Genomic DNA, 17680 nt, shown 5'->3' with positions numbered 1-17680 from the left:
GACGCTCGGAGAGTTTGGAACTGGGAATAAAGGCGTCGACGGGTTTCTTTCTGAATTATTCATGAGTCCAGTTATTTTTTCGTGAAGCTTCCTTGAGTTCCGAAAACTTTTTCTTAACATTTGCTCTAAGTAAACCAAAAATATATACAGAAATTCGGACGTTAATTGTATTACGTTTGCTTTTTCGAAAAGAAAAAAAACGTCACCAAAGGCACCCTATGTTCTATGTAAATTTTATATAATAAATACATGTTTGACTTTTTATAAACGCTCAGAAATCCCCATCAGCAGATTGACTCGACGGATTCTAAAAATGCTGAATTTTATCAAACGCTTGTATTTGTCCGATCCTCCAAACTCTTAACTCAGAACAAGATGGGGGCGGAGGGAGCGCTTGAGATGAATAGATGGAAGGTTTCCTACTCTACAAATTTAAATGACTGTTTTCTGCTACTATTATTGCATTACAGCTTTACTAAGAGACTTTAATAAATTTGCCTTCTTCCAGATCAAACAAAATCCCCCAAAAGTCAGCCTGCATGGATAATGTTTATCAGATGTATGTAAATGTAATGTTTTTGGCAAATCCATTGAGAACTGTTAATTTATATATTTTTTTGTCTATTGCTCATATCAGGTTTTCAGACTTTTGCTATAAACAGATACAGAAAAAAACGTGATGCAATCATTCGTGTATAAGCGCCCAACCACATGCTTAGATATGAACATAATTTTATAGTATTCATTTTGTTTGCTCTTAGATATTTCAATTTTCCAAGACATTGAATTCTGGAGTTTCATTATTCTACAGCCATGACGATCAAAATTATAAGAAATATTTCACTTCATGTACAATGAATCAAGTTCCACATTCTGATATGATTGAGGAAAAAAATATAAAAAATTTCCTGATTTAATTTTTTTTTTTAGCTCAAAATGAAGAAGAGCTAAATATATCATTTAGCTCATATTGTGTCTCGATTTAATATATGAAATGTCTGAGGTGAAGTGGGAACATGACACACACCAAATTTAGTTGATCAATGTGCCAGCGGTGGCAATTTCCTCCAACATGGCTTTATCCATAATAAGATAAACGGCTTGTTTTATCTCCTGCAAACACATGTAGAAAAACCTGATTTCCAGTTAAATAATTAAATAACTCAAGCCATTACATTGAAATGGTATAAAAGAAGAGAAAATGTCTGTAAAGTTGGGGTTTATCAAACATTTCCTAGGATCAACAGCCAGTAGTTAAGCTGTGGATCTGATGGACTGTACTGACCGAGTCATCCAGTAGCAGCTTATGCACCATGATGTGATAACATATCTAAATGACAGTTAATGCCAGTTAAACTCAATGAGGAATATGACACTCTAATCTACTTTAAGCAATAAAAGAGCTCCAAGTGTAATAAGCCGCAAGATCACTGAACCACTTCAGACTCATTAAGATCAGCAGATATTTAGTTGTGTCTGACATACCTAAAATATTAGAAAACATAGCGTGCAGCTGCTATGCGTCGCATTTAATGCATACCCACTTTATGCACCTCTGGTTAAATCTTTCTGTGTGATTAATTCCATAATTTATTTTTGTATAAATCCGACATTTGTCCTTGAAATTACATTTCTTGTGTCAGTAAAATAATACCAAGTTATGCATAGATATATATTCAATTTGAGGACGATTTGTTTCCCAATGCAGATAGTCTGAACCAAGGACTGCTTCTAGGACTGCATGCTTAGAGGGAGAGGGGACTTACCATATTTAATGTCTTATGATAACCAAACTTATGACTTACTCACTGGGTAAGTCATGAATTTTAAATGTTTATTAAGAAAAAATTGTCTAGACAGCAATGATGTCAAAGACCCTGTAACAGACTTCACAAAACACAAACTCAGACAATTCTGAACACCAGAATAACAAAAAGAATTGAAATTAAAAAATGCAGTTTTTATTAACTCCTAAGTTGTACACAAACAGCTGGTAAGAAATATACATATAACTTTCCTTAAAAATAGAAGTTTGATTTATAAGAGTGGAATTCCTTTGGCACTTGAAGTTTCTGTGTGATGAATGTGTGTAAAACAGCAGACCTTCGCAAAGACTCTCAGGTTAACCAGGTAGGAATGAGTTGATAACGATCAAGACGGTGATCACAGTTTCTGGGAAAAATGGATTTTGACATTCGACTGATTTTCTTCCTCTTCCGGTTTGAATGTTGAAGTGGCACTATGAGCCAACACCTCCAGCTCCAGGTCTTTATGTCTTGGTTCTGTTGAAATGATGGAGTGAACGTCAAGATCTCTGGCTTTAGAGAGGCTCTGAACATCAACTGACAAAGTTTAATATCAGGTTAAAAAACCTGAACAGGTATTGTTAAAATTGACCAAATCTGGTGCCCATTTTCAATTTACGTGAACTGCAGTCATAATTTATAATGAGTATAATTAAGCAACTGCAGATGAAATAATATTTCTAATCCAACAGTGGGTGTCATAATCAGAGCAGCCATTATACTTCTGATAGACCAACTGAAGGAGAGACGTTGAAGAAGTTGATGTCAACTGTGATGGACATGTTTCTGATTTTGATGCTAGTTGCTTAGCAGTAACGTAGCTAACGGGTTTGTCAGTAATCGGCATAATTTCTAGAACCGCAGGACAAAATGTTTTCTCAAAGCTTTCACTTTCATCAGAACCAGAACAGAAGAACGTGATCCACAAGTGTATCTGTAGCTGAGGAGCTACAACAGAACTCTGGAGGAGACTCAGTGGAGGTAGTGTGCACCGCTTTCACACATGTAAACACAATCTTATCACACAAACATAAATCTGAAATTTTAGCTGAAAAAGAAAAAAAAGGAACAGGGAAGGTGTTCTGACTCGACTCAGCCAATAATCTGATAAAAGAAATATTTAGCAGCATATAATGTCCAACATTTTAACTTTCCTTGTGATCTGACTGCAACTGGAACAAAGCTGTCCCCCCTTTTACTCCCATTTGTAAAGTTTCACCATCTTCTCTGTGAGAGAGGCCAGAAAGTTCTCTCCATTCACAGAAAAGGGGCTGATGTCCAACACTGGTAGGTCAGCTGGAAGCTTCTGAAGCAGAGAGCCACTTCCTGCATCCCACACCTGGGGATTGGCAGAGCAAACAGAGTGCATTAGGAAGATGAGATGGATCAAAGTTCAGTTGCTTTGCAGTGCAACTCATTTATAATCAAGTTGAGCTCATTTATCCAAAAATGCTGAACTGAAATATGTATATTTCTTAAAATAGCCTGATAAAGAAAAAACAGAAATTGAGTGTACACAGGACCTACCATGGTGGAGTTGGAGGCCTCGTCCCCAGCACATACCAACATCCCACTGCCCTCTGGATGCCTGAAGATGGTGTTCTTGGTCAGCAGTTTGCAGGATGACCCAGCGTTGAATGTCTGCACAGGGGAGCAGGAACAGCTGGGCAGCTGACTGGAGTCCAGCTGAGGCGCGCGAGTCAGCGCCATCAGGACGCATCGTACAGTCTGATGGGAGCGTCCTGCGGCATGGACAACATTTACTGACATAAACAGCCCCGAGGTTCAGAAACATACTGTAACTCTCAGGCTCAAAGCACCACAACCAGGTTTGGAGCAGGAGCAGGGCTGCATGCAGCTCTGTAGTGAGCTGACTGTAGTTGAAGTGAATTCAACAAAGAACTGAAACTGTTTTACTTTCAGGGTATTAATGCATCCTGTCAACATGAAATGACCCTCTTTAACTCCGTCTCTCTTCTAGTCGTAGAGAATGACTGAGCTTTTATTGTATGAGCTTTCCTTGAAAGTCTGCCTCAGAACTTATCAGCTCAGCTGTGTTTCTCTCCTACATGAAGCATCCAAAGGAGCTACAACTGCAGCCAAAAAACGATTTACTTTTCTTCTAAGCTGCAGGATGTATCTTTTAAGAAAAAAAAAAGTTTTTTTAAACCCATTTGTTATAACAGTCACTAACTCGTGAAAGTATGATGTGAGAGAGAATTTGTGAAACAACTGAGGTCCTAAACCTTCTCCCTGTTCTACTACTGGCGTCTGAAGAAAAGCACCGCTTCCTGTGACAAACAACCAATCAGAGCCAGGAGAAGGGTCTTAGCGCTGCCAATCACACTGTGTACATGCAGCTCAATGTGCTAATGGCGGGGAAACATCTTACTGTTCAACAAAAACTGTTCATCTGCAGTCATCAGCGGCCATGCCTGAGCATTCACAACAGACTTGGCTATGAGGAAGAAACTGTAGTGTAAGAGAGGCAGGGAGAGGAGGAGTAGCGAGTATATAAGCATGATTGACAGCACTAAGACCGGTCTCCTGGCTCTGATTGGATGTGTCTAGTTAGCACTGGAAGAAAGAAGAGGAACTCAATTTATTCACAGTTTATCTGTCTCACACCATACAGTCACAACATGAGAGTTTTAACAAATATATAAAAAACGCATACTGTATGTATAGATACTGCAATATTAAGATAGAAAGTGCTCCTGGATCAGTGCCTCTGTTTTCTTTTTATGCTTATCAGTCATGGCAGTCGGCCACCAACACTGAGCCAGGTTCTGGTTCTGCTGCAGATTTCTTACTGTTAAACGAGAACCATTCCTTGCTGATTTCACTGCATGGATGCTCAGCATGCTGGATTGCTGCAGCGTTAACAACACAATCCAAGCTGTCCACTGTTGCTACTGCTAATTATGACAGTGTGAACGCGGGTCTTACCAGGCCGGTATGTGACCAGACAGTGTCTGCTCTCAGTCTCCACCTGGATGTCTGTGCAGCCGCCACTCTCCAAAGGCAGAATATGGGGTCTGTAGGTGGTCTCATTCTCCTGCTCCCAGAAACAAGCACCCTCAAGTGAGCCAGCAATCAGCCCGCCGCAGGGGAAAGAGCTGGACGCCACGCGCGGGACGTAGCACAACGACGCCACTGGGCACCTGCAAACACCACATATCCTCGATGTTAGACCGAATACGAGACAGTAAGTTGTGTCCTAATGTGCAGATGCCAATTTCTATTCAACCATCAGAAATATCGCTCACTACAGAAAGAGTTGTAATGCTTGTCAAGTGTTTTTAGTGAGTTTTTACCTGGAGCGAAGAGGTTGCAGCTCATGAATGTGCGTGCTGGTGTCCCTGGTGTCGTAAACGAGCACGGAGCCGTTGCTCAGACCAGCGTAGATGTAGTTGCTGTTGTCCAAAGACCAGCAGCAGCTCCACACAGGCTTATCCGTCTTATAAGTCTGAACCACCGTGTTGGTAAGCAAGCTACAAAACAAGTGTTTATGAACAAACACAAGAGAAGGCATTTATCTGACGCTTTTGGCTCATATAGGAAGCCTGCTTCAGTTAGAGCCCCAGGATTGTCCACTACTTGGATGATATCAAAGTGCTCGTTCTACCACACAATGTACTGCTGCACAAGTTGCATGCAATTGTGATTTTGGACTGTCAGTTTTAAATCTGTGTCATGTTCTCTCATCTGGAAAGCCGATGGTGAATTTGACGTCATCCATTTAACTCATCACAGACCAAAACAAAACACCCTGATGTAACCATGGTAACACCAGGAGATTTCAGACTCCGCTCTTCCTCTTGGATACTTTTTCACAGTAGATTAACAACACATTCTGAAATCATCCAATTTAGCTTCAGTGCTTTGCATAGCATCTTTAATCAAAATCCCTTTTAGGCCACAGTCAATCATTTGCTAATCCCGATAAATCTGTTAGAGAGGTTGCCACTGCTTAATTGCATAGCACCGTAGAGACCGCCCTGCTTGTTCTTACCTGGTCAGTTTAACAGTGTTGTCCAGTGCAGCAGATAGCAGCAGGCTGTTGTTCTCTCTGCTGAACGACAGACCTCTTATCTGTTTGCTGTGGATGGGAACGTACTGACTGGCTTTCATGTTCACCAAGCTCACCTTCTTCACCCCACAACCTGAACAGAAACACCAGAAAAATACCTTCACTTCCACGTCACTCCTCAGTCCTGGTCTAATGCTTTGAATGTCGACTCCATGGGCAAACTTAAAACAAGACATACGGCTCCGACAATAAACACAACACCCATCCAAGAGTAGAGCAAACCTCTGATAGGCAAACATGGTAATAAGGTGAAGGAAGATGAAGATTCTTCGTATTTGTTTCATCTTCAGTATCCCTTTGGTTATGTGATGGGGTTTTTTTCTTTGGTGGTTGTTGAAATTACATTTTCTTTGTGAAATAACATGGCAGAATATTAAAGTTTAATCATGTTTTTTTTTGTGTGTGTGTGTTTTTGCGTCTTCCACCTACACAATCTGTGGAACATGCAGCAAATATAATGTGCAGCACATTTTAACCCCAGAGCTCCAGACATAGTACCACAACATATATGATGGAATTATTTGGTTGTCCTGTTGCTCAAAATCAGCATTGCTGGAGGATATTTGTAATCTAGTTTATTATATTATTTTAATCTTCCAAATGATTGACCAATCATGTTTTCTGTCTTTTTATCTATGCGTCACAGTTCTGCTGTGCACATTTTGCACTTGCAAAAGCAGCTGAGAATTTACTAATGGTAGATTTGTGAACAATTTTCATCATGTATGTCAGACTATTCATATGAATATTTGTAACATGCCTGAAAAGTTACTGCTTTACTTAGAAACTGTGTCCATTTGTGGCCACAGAACATTATTATTGTTTTGGACTCAGTTTGACACATTCATCTTTGATTTAACCATTAAGCATACGATGTAATAATGACTAACACCTTCATACAGCTGAACATGTTAAAGCTACACCGTCGATCACTGTAGTATTCAGCTCTTCATGGTGTCGACCACAGGCATTTATTCATCTTTTACATTTCCCACTGACAACGTTTCAGCATTTCTTCAGATTATTTTCCAACAAATCTCTCTGACCACAGAGCATTCATAAAGATAAACTCAGGTTCACTTCAGTGAAGGACAAATTGGTTGGTCATTTGGAATGACTGACAGGTGGCATCATAATAAATGTCTGAGAGCTGAATTATTGGCTTCAGACAGGAACTGCAGCAGATAAAAAATATCTAATTAATCTGTTTAGGATGACAAAGATCCTGGAGAAGTAAAACGCTAAAAGAAGTAGACGCAGTAAAACAAGTTCTGTAAAAATAACTCCTGGTAACACAAGATGGAAATAAGAATGCAGGTTACCAGGCACTAGTGTAGAGTGAGGGGAGGGCTGTGAGGCCAGCAGGCAGGACAGAGGTTCACAGAAGGACAGAACTCTGCAGCCGCCTGTCTGAGACACCAGTACCGCCTTAGAGAAGCTGTACTGAGCTGCCCTGGAGCCGTCCGCCCTCTGAGACAGGCTGAGCATGGAGGAAGAGGATGGAGCTGAACTTCTTCCAGTTTGGGCCATCAAAGCCTTCAACTCCTACAAAAACATGCAGACAGAAGCAAAGAGTTGGTTAGGTTTTTACCAAACACACAGTCTAAAAACTGGGCTGCTGCTTCTTTACAGAATGTTTGACAAACTGGTTTCTAAGCTAAAACATAAATTGTGTTTCTCTTTTAGAAACAAGAGTTTCTCACACCATATTAAAAGGTTCCTTGTTGTTATCTACTCACACATCATCTATTTTTACTCGTCATATTAATTATTTCACATTTATTGATTACTCTGTTTTTCATTTGTTATTTGCTCATACATTGTTTGTTTTGTCTTATGTTTACAGAGTCTAGCTGAGCAGGATGAGGTTTGACTGCTGGAAAGTTTACTTTGCTCAACATTTGCAGCATTCACATAATTTAGCTCATAGGTTCATTTCCTGTGTATGAGGTGAGAATTGTCGTCTACTAGTTTGTTTGTTTTTTTTGCAAAGCTGCAAAACCACATAGATGCATCCTTACACAGACAGGTGTGTGTAAAGCAGAATCACTCCTGTCAGAGGATGCTCTGACCTATGAACTTTTTTTTCCTGTAATACAGACTGCAACCAGCCATGACAAATTACTATAACTGAAGAATTTTGAATGAATACAAGTTGTAACATTTCATTCCCCTTTGGGATTAATAAAGTATTTTTGAATTTCTCTCCTTGCTGCAAGAAAAACTCCTTGAAACAAACATTTCTGACCCATTATTGATTCTGTATTGACTGAATCAATATACTAACCTTTCGAACACCTTTTTTCCTATAACCATTCTCCCTCTGATGGATTATGGAGTCAGAAATGAACTGGGCCAAAAGCCAGTTAAGACTCTGTTCTTGTCACCGGGAACAATAAAACAATCATCTCTTATAACTTTGAGGCAATTCAAGTCTAAGTTGAAGAACAGAGAAACCAGCTCACTGGGCTCCTATAACGTGTGTAATAAAACAATAATACCAGGTGATGTCTCTTGTTTATGCGTTTGTGCCTTAGGTCTTGTACATTTTATGTTGCTTCCTTGCTCTTTTTTTCTGATTGATTAAAGGATACATTTTGAGGTGTTTTCAATTATCTGCACAATAATTGAGTGAAGTGATTTTCAGCTAATAGCAGTACTACCTGCAGCTCTTGCTGTGCCTGTCCAAATTTGCTGGTGACAACCTGAAGCTTGAGTTTGTATTCTGCCGACTCCAGTTCAGCTTTTCTCCTCAGAGACTGCTCCTGCTCCAAAGACCTGAATACAAACACACCGAGCTTTACAGAACCATAGCACAACATGGAGGGGGACAAATCTAAAACTGAAACGGGCAAAAGACACAATGATGGCTGCTAAATAAAAACTACACTTCAAAGCTGGATGAGCTTTTCTGCAGTCTCCTTGTTTTTTGTGGAAGTACCAACGCGACGTGGTGGGTTGGACGTCCGCCCACCCGACGGTCTGTGCATGCAGGTGACGGTCTGACGTAAAAGCGTAGACAAGACTCAGATCATTTCATGTAGGAAGAATAAAAACGTATTAAAGAAAGAAGGTGAAATATGTAATTACAGGATTGCTCAGTCTCTCCAGTTTTTTTTGCAATTCCTGAAATTTATGCAAAATCAAATCCCAGCATTTTCTTGCACTAATGCATATTTGGGAGTTTATTGCAAATCCTATGCAAAAATAATCCAAAACATTCAGTTTACATGACTTCTAACTTCTAAACTGCCTCAGCTTTCCTCAATGTGAAGTGACTGACATGGCAAGAAACAAAAATGGAGATTACAAATATTTTGTGTCCAATTTGTTATTTTTTCCCACTTTAGTTCTTGATTTTCTCATCTTCTGTCTTCTATACATAGATTTTGGAAGTAGTTTAATAAAGGAAAAAGTCTGGGAAATTCCTTGCAAATATTTCTAAAGGAAGACCAAAGCAATCGAGAAATCCTGGAAACTGATTGATATGCCAAGTTTATGCACTGTTGCGGCGTGCTGTGGTGGCGCAGGAGGTTAGCACGCCCCACGTCAGGAGGCCTTAGTCCTCGACGTGGACGTCGCGGGTTCGACTCCCGGTCCCAGTGACCTTTGCTGCAAGTCCTCCCCCCTCTCCTCGCCCTCTTTCCTGTCTGCCTACTGTCGCAAAAAATACAAGTCACTATCGCCGCAGAAACTCTTCGAAGAAAAAATAAAAAAGTTTATCCACTGTTACTGCTTTAAAGAAAAAATAATAGCATTTGGAGCAACCCGAAATAATAAATTATAACTGAGGGATATCCAGTCTCCATTTGTGACTTCAGAACGACCAGAAGGAGATCAGAGGCGACTCGTCTTCCTGACCGTAGGACTGAAATACTTTTTGAAAGAGGCGACTATGACCTTCATTTGTTTCTAGTGTGACGTGTTCTTTCTGTTACCATGGAAGCAAATTGGTTCGTATCTACTAGGGCTGCATCAAACGATTATTTTAGCAATCAGTTATTCTATCAATTGTTCTGACGATTATTGATTGTCAAATAAAACAAAGCGTCACATTTTAAAGCTTTTTCATAATATTTTTATATAATATTAGAACTACATTAAAAGATGAAACACACAAATTAATAAATACATTTATGTAAGAAAATAAATATTGTTGCATTGTCTGAAATGCAATAACAGCACTAAATCACTAAAGGATCAGATTCCTTTAGTGATTCTGATCCGACTGAAGTTAAAACTTCCACTTGAGGAATTTTAGCTAAAATATATTACAGACAAAAATGTGTTTATCTTAAAGGCAGAATGTATTCAAATATTTTGAACAGTTTTGGCTTAATTCCTGCTCTGAAAGTTGTTTTTTCCAGCAAATAGCCTTTTGTGAGGCTGTATTGCCCGTTTAACAATCAATCGATACTAAAGTAGTTGATTATTTCAATTCATCACGATTAATCGTTTTAGCGCTAACATCTACCTCTTCAGGCTCTCCTGCTCAGAGTTGTCCAGGGCTCTCAGCTTCGGAGCGTACAGCAGCACAATGTCTGAATTCTTTGCTTTCTTGTTGCACTGAAAACAAACAAAAAAAAAAAACATATTAAATACAGGAGGGAAAACCCCCCCCATAAAGAATACATTTTCATCATAGTGGGACTGTTTATGCTCACCTGCGGACATTTAGCAGTAGAGCCCTGAGCCTTTAGCCAGCGCTTGATGCACGTGTTGCCGAAGAGGTGTCCACAGCGCAGAGCGGAGAGCCGGTGTTCGCCTGCTGTGGTCCACACCTCAAAGCAGATGGAGCAGGTTTCGCCTTCGCTGTCGCCACTGCGGCTTGGCTGGGATGAAGACTGGGCCGCAGGGGCCGGCTGGAGGACAGATGGTTACAGTTAGAGGAGGTCCAATGCTGCAGGCGGGTCAAAACTGTTGTGTGGTTACGGACAGTAGACTTTCTGTGAAACATCTGATGCTATAGTTGTATTCCGTAGTGGTGGCGTTTGTTCAGCAGACACTTTTTAAAAAAAGAAACTCTGGTGTCTCTTAAAGTCCATTAGAGTTCACAGCTGTTCTTACTGTTAGTACTAAAGCATTATTAAAATAGATACATTACTATCAGTTTCAAACAAAATGCATATAAGACAGATTATCATACATGTTATCATTATGGGTCACAACTGACTAACATTTGTTATTATTCTGGACATTTTACAGACAGGTAAAATATCCTAATCTATCACCATATAGCGTCAGTAATAGAATAATTAAAGCCTACTCTGATTGCACACCAACATAACTCTTCTACAAGAAATTCTGTGCTTTTTTTATGTGAAAAAGAAAATTCCTCTCATATGGAGGATTAGGTTTCTACTGACTCCTCCACTGCTAAGAATCCTTGTTAGGTCAGTAATGACTTTAGAGTCGCATCATTACAGATAAATGCCTTGTCATGTCTTTTGTTTCCTCTCTTGCTTTCTGCCCTGCTTGCTCTGTTTTTGTCCTGTCTTTTTCTGTACTTTTGGAGCCTTTGTTTTTTTTTGCACATCCTCCAAATCTACAAATTATAGATCTAGTCAACCGGTCTCTCAATGCAATTGATAAAAAATTTCTCGAGGAGAAGAAGAGGGCACAGGAGAGCCCTTTTGTCCTGCGGTGACACACCCCGCGGGATACACCCTGGATTTATTCATAACAGGATTTCTGCTTTTTGGAGCTTGCGGATACCTGACTCATCGATAAATTTGTGATGGACTTGGCCAAACTAGCGAACACTCAGACTGTTGGTGTGGACAGAGATGCAAGTTGGATGTGAGTCTTGCTGAGACTCGCAGCCCAGCTGAGGACTCAAAGCTCACTAGCGGGATGGAATCAATCTTGTTGCTAGTTTTGGGTCAGTGGAACGACCAACTAATATGGATGATTGGGAACTGAGACGGATCGGAGAAACTTTAGGGAAAATTGAAATTTATAATCTACCCGACCTAAGACATTCTGTATCTGAATTGGCTTTCCCCATGTTGCCTTGGAAACGCTGCATATTTCCAATCTCCTTGAAGATATGTAATCATAACGCTCTTTCCAACCTCCTGTTATCCGTGGAGCTGAGTGCTCAAAAGGACATTCCTTGATAACAACATCTTATCGGACTTCTGCTGGGAGGCTGAGCAACGTGGTTTCATGGCCCTGTGATGTCACCGCCTTCACTCGTGTCTTTGTTTTGCCCTTTGTTTTGTCTGAATGTAGCTATTTGCCCTAAAGTGTCCTTTCCTCTTTTTTATTTTATTTTGTTAGAAACTGTGGAGTACTCACTTTTAACCTAGAAAAGGAATTCGAACAAACTTGGAATCCAGAGACTCTAGTTTATTAGTCACTCTTTAGCTTATATTTTAGAAACTGTAGAGTAGCTACTCACTATTTAGATGCAGAGAGACTCCTATTATTACAGCCCAGAAAAGGAATTGGAACAAACTTAGAATCCAGAAAAAAATTCTTCCAGAACAGGAACATTTAGTTTTTATTATTACTTAGAAACTGAGGAGTATTCATTACTTTTACAAATTTAGAGCACTTAGAAAGTCCAGAGAATACTTATACTTATCTAGCATCTCAGAAGTCCAGAGGATACTTACACTTATTTAGCAACCCAGAACAGGGATTAGAACTTGAAACCCAGAAAAACTACCTTAGCAACTACTTTTTAGACTCCTATTCTTCCAACCCAGAAAAGGAATTAGACCAGAGGAAGGATACTTCTACTTATCTACCAACCCTGAATAGGAGTATCTAGTTTATTTACTTTGGATCAACATTATTAGCTTTTCCTTCTTTTGCTCTTTCGTTTGGTTTGTTATTTTGTTTGTATATCCTTTAATTTCCTGTAAAGCACTTTGTATTGCCTTGAAAATGTGCTATGTAAATAAAATTACCTTTACCTTAAGGATATAATATTTTCTCAATTCATACTTTACAATTTCACATTTCTTATTATACCTATAAAAATATTTCACCTGTTTGTTATCTTTTCTATTACGATCAGAAATTTTCTGCATTAGAGAACATTCAATATCTAACGCACTGCAGGGATATGAGGGGGGCTAGTGCCCATCTCTATTGGTCAACACAGAAACAAATAGGACAAAGTCATACAAACACACGGAGAGAATTTGGAGACCAATTAACTAACAAGTCATATTTTTGGACAGTGGGAGGAAGTCAGAGTACAAGGAGAAAACCCACACATGCACAGAGAGAAAATGGGAAAATAAATAGTTTCATTTTATGAGGATTAAATAAAACTTGACTCCTGTATGGGAATGACGACCAATACCTAGATTTCTTAATCTTCAAAATTTTTAAACAAAAAGAAAGAAAGAAAAAACACTAGATCAAAATATTGGACATTAACAGGAAAGCTAAACCACCAAGTACCTGGAGGTCCTGGATTTGAGCGTCGCCCCCAGCCTCGTTTGCTGCTGCTGAAACAGCTTCAGTACGACCTGCAAACAAAGTCAGCAAATATTTTACAAAGTCTTAGACGTAGAGGAAGTCTCCCAACATCATAAAAAGTTATTTAAAACACTGATTAGCAGAAATAATACCACATCATTTAACAAAAACAACCAACATGCTACCAAACACCATCAAGGTGAATTTCTGTCAGTCTTACTGGGCGCTGCTGCTGCTTCTGGTTGAGACTGCTCGGTAGCAGCATTAGGAATAGGAGCGGCAGAAGGTAAATGTAGTGAGGCCTCCGCCCCAGCAGCTGTGCTTTCTTCCGCTTCCTCCTCAAACTCGGACTCACTTTCCTCAGTGGTGCTGCCAGACCCTGGCTGAGTTACACTGGCAGCTGGTGCTCGGAGCAGGAAGTCTGGAAATCCTCTGGAAGGTGCTGCCGTCTGGCTGGGGTAATGGACCCTGAGACCCTGTCTGGAGCACAAACACAAGGTCAACCCTGCAATGATGCTTTGGACAAAGCACAACAGCTGGGAGAAGAACGGTGGGAAAGGTTCCCACCTGAGTGACCTCCGCATCGGTTCCCCCTGGGTTACTGAAGGCACAGCTGGGACGCCATCTATGGCCCTCTGACTGAAGGCCCAGGTGGCAGGAAGCCTGAAAGGAGCCTGAACCGCCTCCGGGGCTCCAGCATCATCATCTTCATCATCATCATCATCTATATCAATGCCGCTTCCAGAGTCTGTCGTGACTACAGTGGAATAGACCCTCTCAGGCTCACGAACAATTACAATCGCAGGACCAGCAACTGCAGAGCCGAATCTATCTCTAAGCGAGTCTATCTCCATGGCCTCCATCTGCTCAGAGTAGAAAAACAGAAATGATGACAGGTCATTTATCGCAGGGGTGCCCAAAGTCGGTCCTCGTGGGCTGACATCCTGCATGTTTTAGTTCTCTCCCTTGTGGTACCAACAACCTTCTCAGCATGTCGGTGTTCTCCTGAGGCCTCTAATGAGCCATCATTTGATCCAGGTGCGTTAAACCAGCGAGAGACCTAAAACAAGCAGGACGCTGGCTCTCCAGGACCGACTTTGAACACCCCTGATTTATCTGCATCTAAACTATGTAACAAACTCACTTATAAAAAGTTGAGCACATACTTAATGGTTGGATTTAGACCATACGTTTTCATTACCCAAGTAAATAAATGATGAGTGCAAGGTTTCCAAATCAAAAGAGGTTGAATAGAAAACTTAAGCTGCATGCATAACTTATATATTGAAAAAGAAAAACAGATCCTCTCCAGTTCCGTCAGGTTGGATGGTGAACGTTGGTGGAGCCCTTTTCAGGTTTCTCCAGAGATGCTCGGTTGGGTTTAGGTCAGGGCTCTGGCTGGGCCAGTCAGGAATGGTCTCAGAGTTGTTCTGAAGCCCTGCCTTTGTTATTCTAACTGTGGGCTTCGGGTCGTTGTCTTGTTGTGAACCTTCAGCCCAATCTGAGGACCTGAGCTCTCTGGCCTAGCATCTCTCTGTACTAGGCCGCATTCATCTTTCCTTCAGTTGCAACCAGTCGTCCTGTCCCTGCAGCTGGAAAGCATCCCATAGCATGATGCTGCCACCACCATGTTTCACTGTTGGGATTGTATTGGGCAGGTGATGAGCAGTGCCTGGTTTTCTCCACACGCAGCGCTTAGAATTAACACCAAAAAGTTAATCACACCAGAGAATCTTATTTCTCAGTCTAGGAGTCTTTCCTGTGTTTTTTGGAGAACTCTATGAAGGCTTTCAGATGTTGGAACTGAGGAGAGGCTTCCATCCGGCCACTCTGCCGACTACTGGAGGGATGCGGTGATGGTTGACTTTGTGGAATTTCCTCCCATCTCCCTACTGCAGTGAACTTTGGGCACTTCTCCCTTAATTGCTCAGTTTGGCTGGAGGGCCAGGTCTAGAAGAGTTCTGCTCGTCCCAAACTTCATCCATCTAAGGATTATGGAGGCCACTGTGCTCTTAGGAACCTTGAATGCTGCAAAAATTCTTTAGCAACCATGGCCAGAGCTGTTCCTTGTCCCAATTGTGCCTCTGAGCTCCTGGGGCAGTTCCTTCCACCTCATGATTCTCATTTGCTCTGACATGAACTGTGAGGTCCTATATAGACAGGTGTGTGCCTTTTCTAACCAAGTCCAATCAGTTTAATTAAAACACAGCAGAACTCCAGTGAAGGAGTACAACCATCTCAAGCAGGATCAGAAGAAATGTACAGCATGTGAGTTAAATATGAGTGTCACAGCAAAGGGTCTGAATACCTACGAGTTGTGACCATGTGATATATATATATGTATATATTTTTTCTCTTAATAAATTTGTAAAAATTTCCACATTTTTGTTTAAGATGATTCCCATCTTTTTTTGGGAATCACTGACAATGAACAGCAAACAATGATTGCCATTGTGTGTATATTTAACCTCGATTAATTAAATATTTTTTTATGTACATGTATATTTTCATTGACCAACACTGAAACCTTCAGCTCAAACCTAGTAGTATTTTCGTTCTCAGCCTGTCAACATTGTAGATCCACGGTCTGTGTCAAAATGAAGCATTTCTGGTGACCGGCTCTGATTGCATTTTAAAGGAAACAAAGGATCGTTTTTTGTTGTTTCCCCCCCCCCCCCAGACGTTTAACAAGTTTTCTGTCCCGTCAGGTTAGCGCCACGATGTTTGGTGACCACCCAGCTAAAACAAAGGCTGCAGAAACTGAACCATCTGGAAACACAAGAAAAGCGTCTTTTACGTGATGCATTGTAAAATATGTATATTGTAACCAAAACTGCACTAAGGCCAACACTCTTCGTAAAAACTCCACGCTGCTGTCGCTGTGCTGGCGGCTAAGCTCTGAACTAAACACCGCGGTCATACCGAGGCCTGCAAACTGCAAAGAGAGCAGTTGGCTATACTGAAACATTGCGTTGCATTTTAAACAGGCACGTCTACTTCATATTGTGCAACAGTTAAACACTTTCTGTATGTTTTTACCTGATATTCCCAGACACTTTTGATGAAACTACCCAGGATTTGTTATGATAAAAGTCCTTCATCGAACATTGCCTTAAATGTTGCGCACTCGATAATATTAAACACAGGCAGAATCTACGACAGCTCGCGGTACTGCAGTATTATAATAGAACTGTTAAAACATTGCTGCTCTTTGTTTGTTCAGCTAATTAGCTAGCATGGACTGTTGTTGCGTAGCTGTAAGCAGAAGCAAAACGGTCGGAGACACACAAACACTCACAGTTAACAGTACTTGGTCCACCTCCGGATATTCCCACTATGTAACCACATGGTTAGCAAAGGCTGAATTTAGAGGATTCCATTTTTGTGGGTTTGTAAGTTATTTGCGGTTCATACAACAGTAAACACTCGGGTCAGGAGTCGAATCTCCCGGCTCACGCGCGTTCAGCACCGCCCCTGGAGCGGTAAGAGAGAATTCCTTCTTCTTCTTCTTCGGTTTATTTGCCGGTTGCCAAAAAGCGCTAGGTGCACATTACCGCCATCTACTGGTAGGGATGGTGAACTGAAACGACTCCAAAAAAAAATCTCATACTGCGTATGTTACTGTGTAACAAGAGTCAGCGTGAGAATCGATCAAATGTTGAACTTCCATGTAATAATTCAATAAGATTTAATTTTATGTTCATTTAAGAAATACGGAATTATTTCATTTTATATTCAGACAATATAGCAACATTTGTTGTATAGTTTCATCTTCACAATATATTTAAAAATGGAATCCTTTTTGAAAATCTGACACAAAACAATATACCACAGCACACCTCACTTTCAAAGTATATTTCAATCATTCCGTTCATACAGTTTAGGCTCAATGAAAAGGAGAAATTACCTGTTAGAGAAGATAATATTTTTGATTGCTTTGAGTTTGATGATATTTTACTTAATCTGACTATGTGATTGTTTTTTTTGTTTTTTTAACGCATACGGATGCTTTGCATTGATCATTTATAAGCTTTAGCATTGGAACCCTTATCAGCAACTACAGGTGTACTATATTTTGTTAGTGAAAAGTGTGTAAGATAATGGGTGGAGGGAAAGCATCATGAGGGCCAAGAAACATACAGCATATAACTCAGAGACAAAAGTAGTGGATAATTTTAAAGGTAAAACAAAACAATTTCCCATGTTGGAGCAACTCTTGGGGCGTGGTTGTGCAATGTAAAAAACTTTCATTTTAGGGGAAGCTGAAAGATACATATAAGTAGCCTCACCTAGGCCTGTTTACTGTCTGCCATGTATTCTTAAGAAGTGCATGTACAAATGAGGA

At 40.4% G+C, this 17680-nt stretch overlaps 1 protein-coding gene across 2 annotated transcripts; it reads right to left on the bottom strand.

The window, feature by feature from the left end:
- Positions 1-1939: 1939 nt before the first annotated feature.
- rfwd3 (ring finger and WD repeat domain 3) lies at positions 1940-16829 on the bottom strand. Of its 2 annotated transcripts, none has more exons than XM_028028909.1 (13): positions 16634-16829; positions 13903-16104; positions 13556-13815; positions 13318-13385; positions 10563-10760; positions 10373-10464; positions 8562-8676; positions 7221-7443; positions 5821-5971; positions 5123-5299; positions 4755-4969; positions 3333-3547; positions 1940-3144 (listed from the first exon to the last, which is right to left on the bottom strand). In XM_028028909.1, exons 2-13 carry the CDS (start codon positions 14283-14285, stop codon positions 3001-3003), a joined length of 2241 nt encoding a protein of 746 aa, XP_027884710.1. In that variant the 5' UTR covers positions 14286-16104; positions 16634-16829; the 3' UTR covers positions 1940-3000. The 2 variants fall into 2 exon arrangements, with proteins under 2 accessions (XP_027884710.1, XP_027884718.1); XM_028028917.1 differs by having other exon boundaries at positions 13903-14198.
- Positions 16830-17680: the final 851 nt, after the last annotated feature.

Source organism: Xiphophorus couchianus, chromosome 2 (genome assembly GCF_001444195.1).
Source record: "Xiphophorus couchianus chromosome 2, X_couchianus-1.0, whole genome shotgun sequence".
NCBI classification, from domain to species: Eukaryota; Metazoa; Chordata; class Actinopteri; order Cyprinodontiformes; family Poeciliidae; genus Xiphophorus; species Xiphophorus couchianus.
This window is presented reverse-complemented; position numbering and strand designations above follow the sequence as displayed.

Bases quoted from the DNA above. Each gene is read 5' to 3' on its own strand.
- rfwd3 (XM_028028909.1), bottom strand. From the start codon at position 14,285: ATGCAGGATGTCAGCCCACGAGGACCGACTTTGGGCACCCCTGCGATA. The intron at 4,970-5,122 runs GTAAAAACTCAC...TGGTGTTTGCAG, and splicing joins CTGCAACCTCTTCGCTCCAG to GTGCCCAGTGGCGTCGTTGT. The intron at 3,548-4,754 runs GTAAGACCCGCG...TCCATGCCGCAG, and splicing joins TCTGGTCACATACCGGCCTG to GACGCTCCCATCAGACTGTA.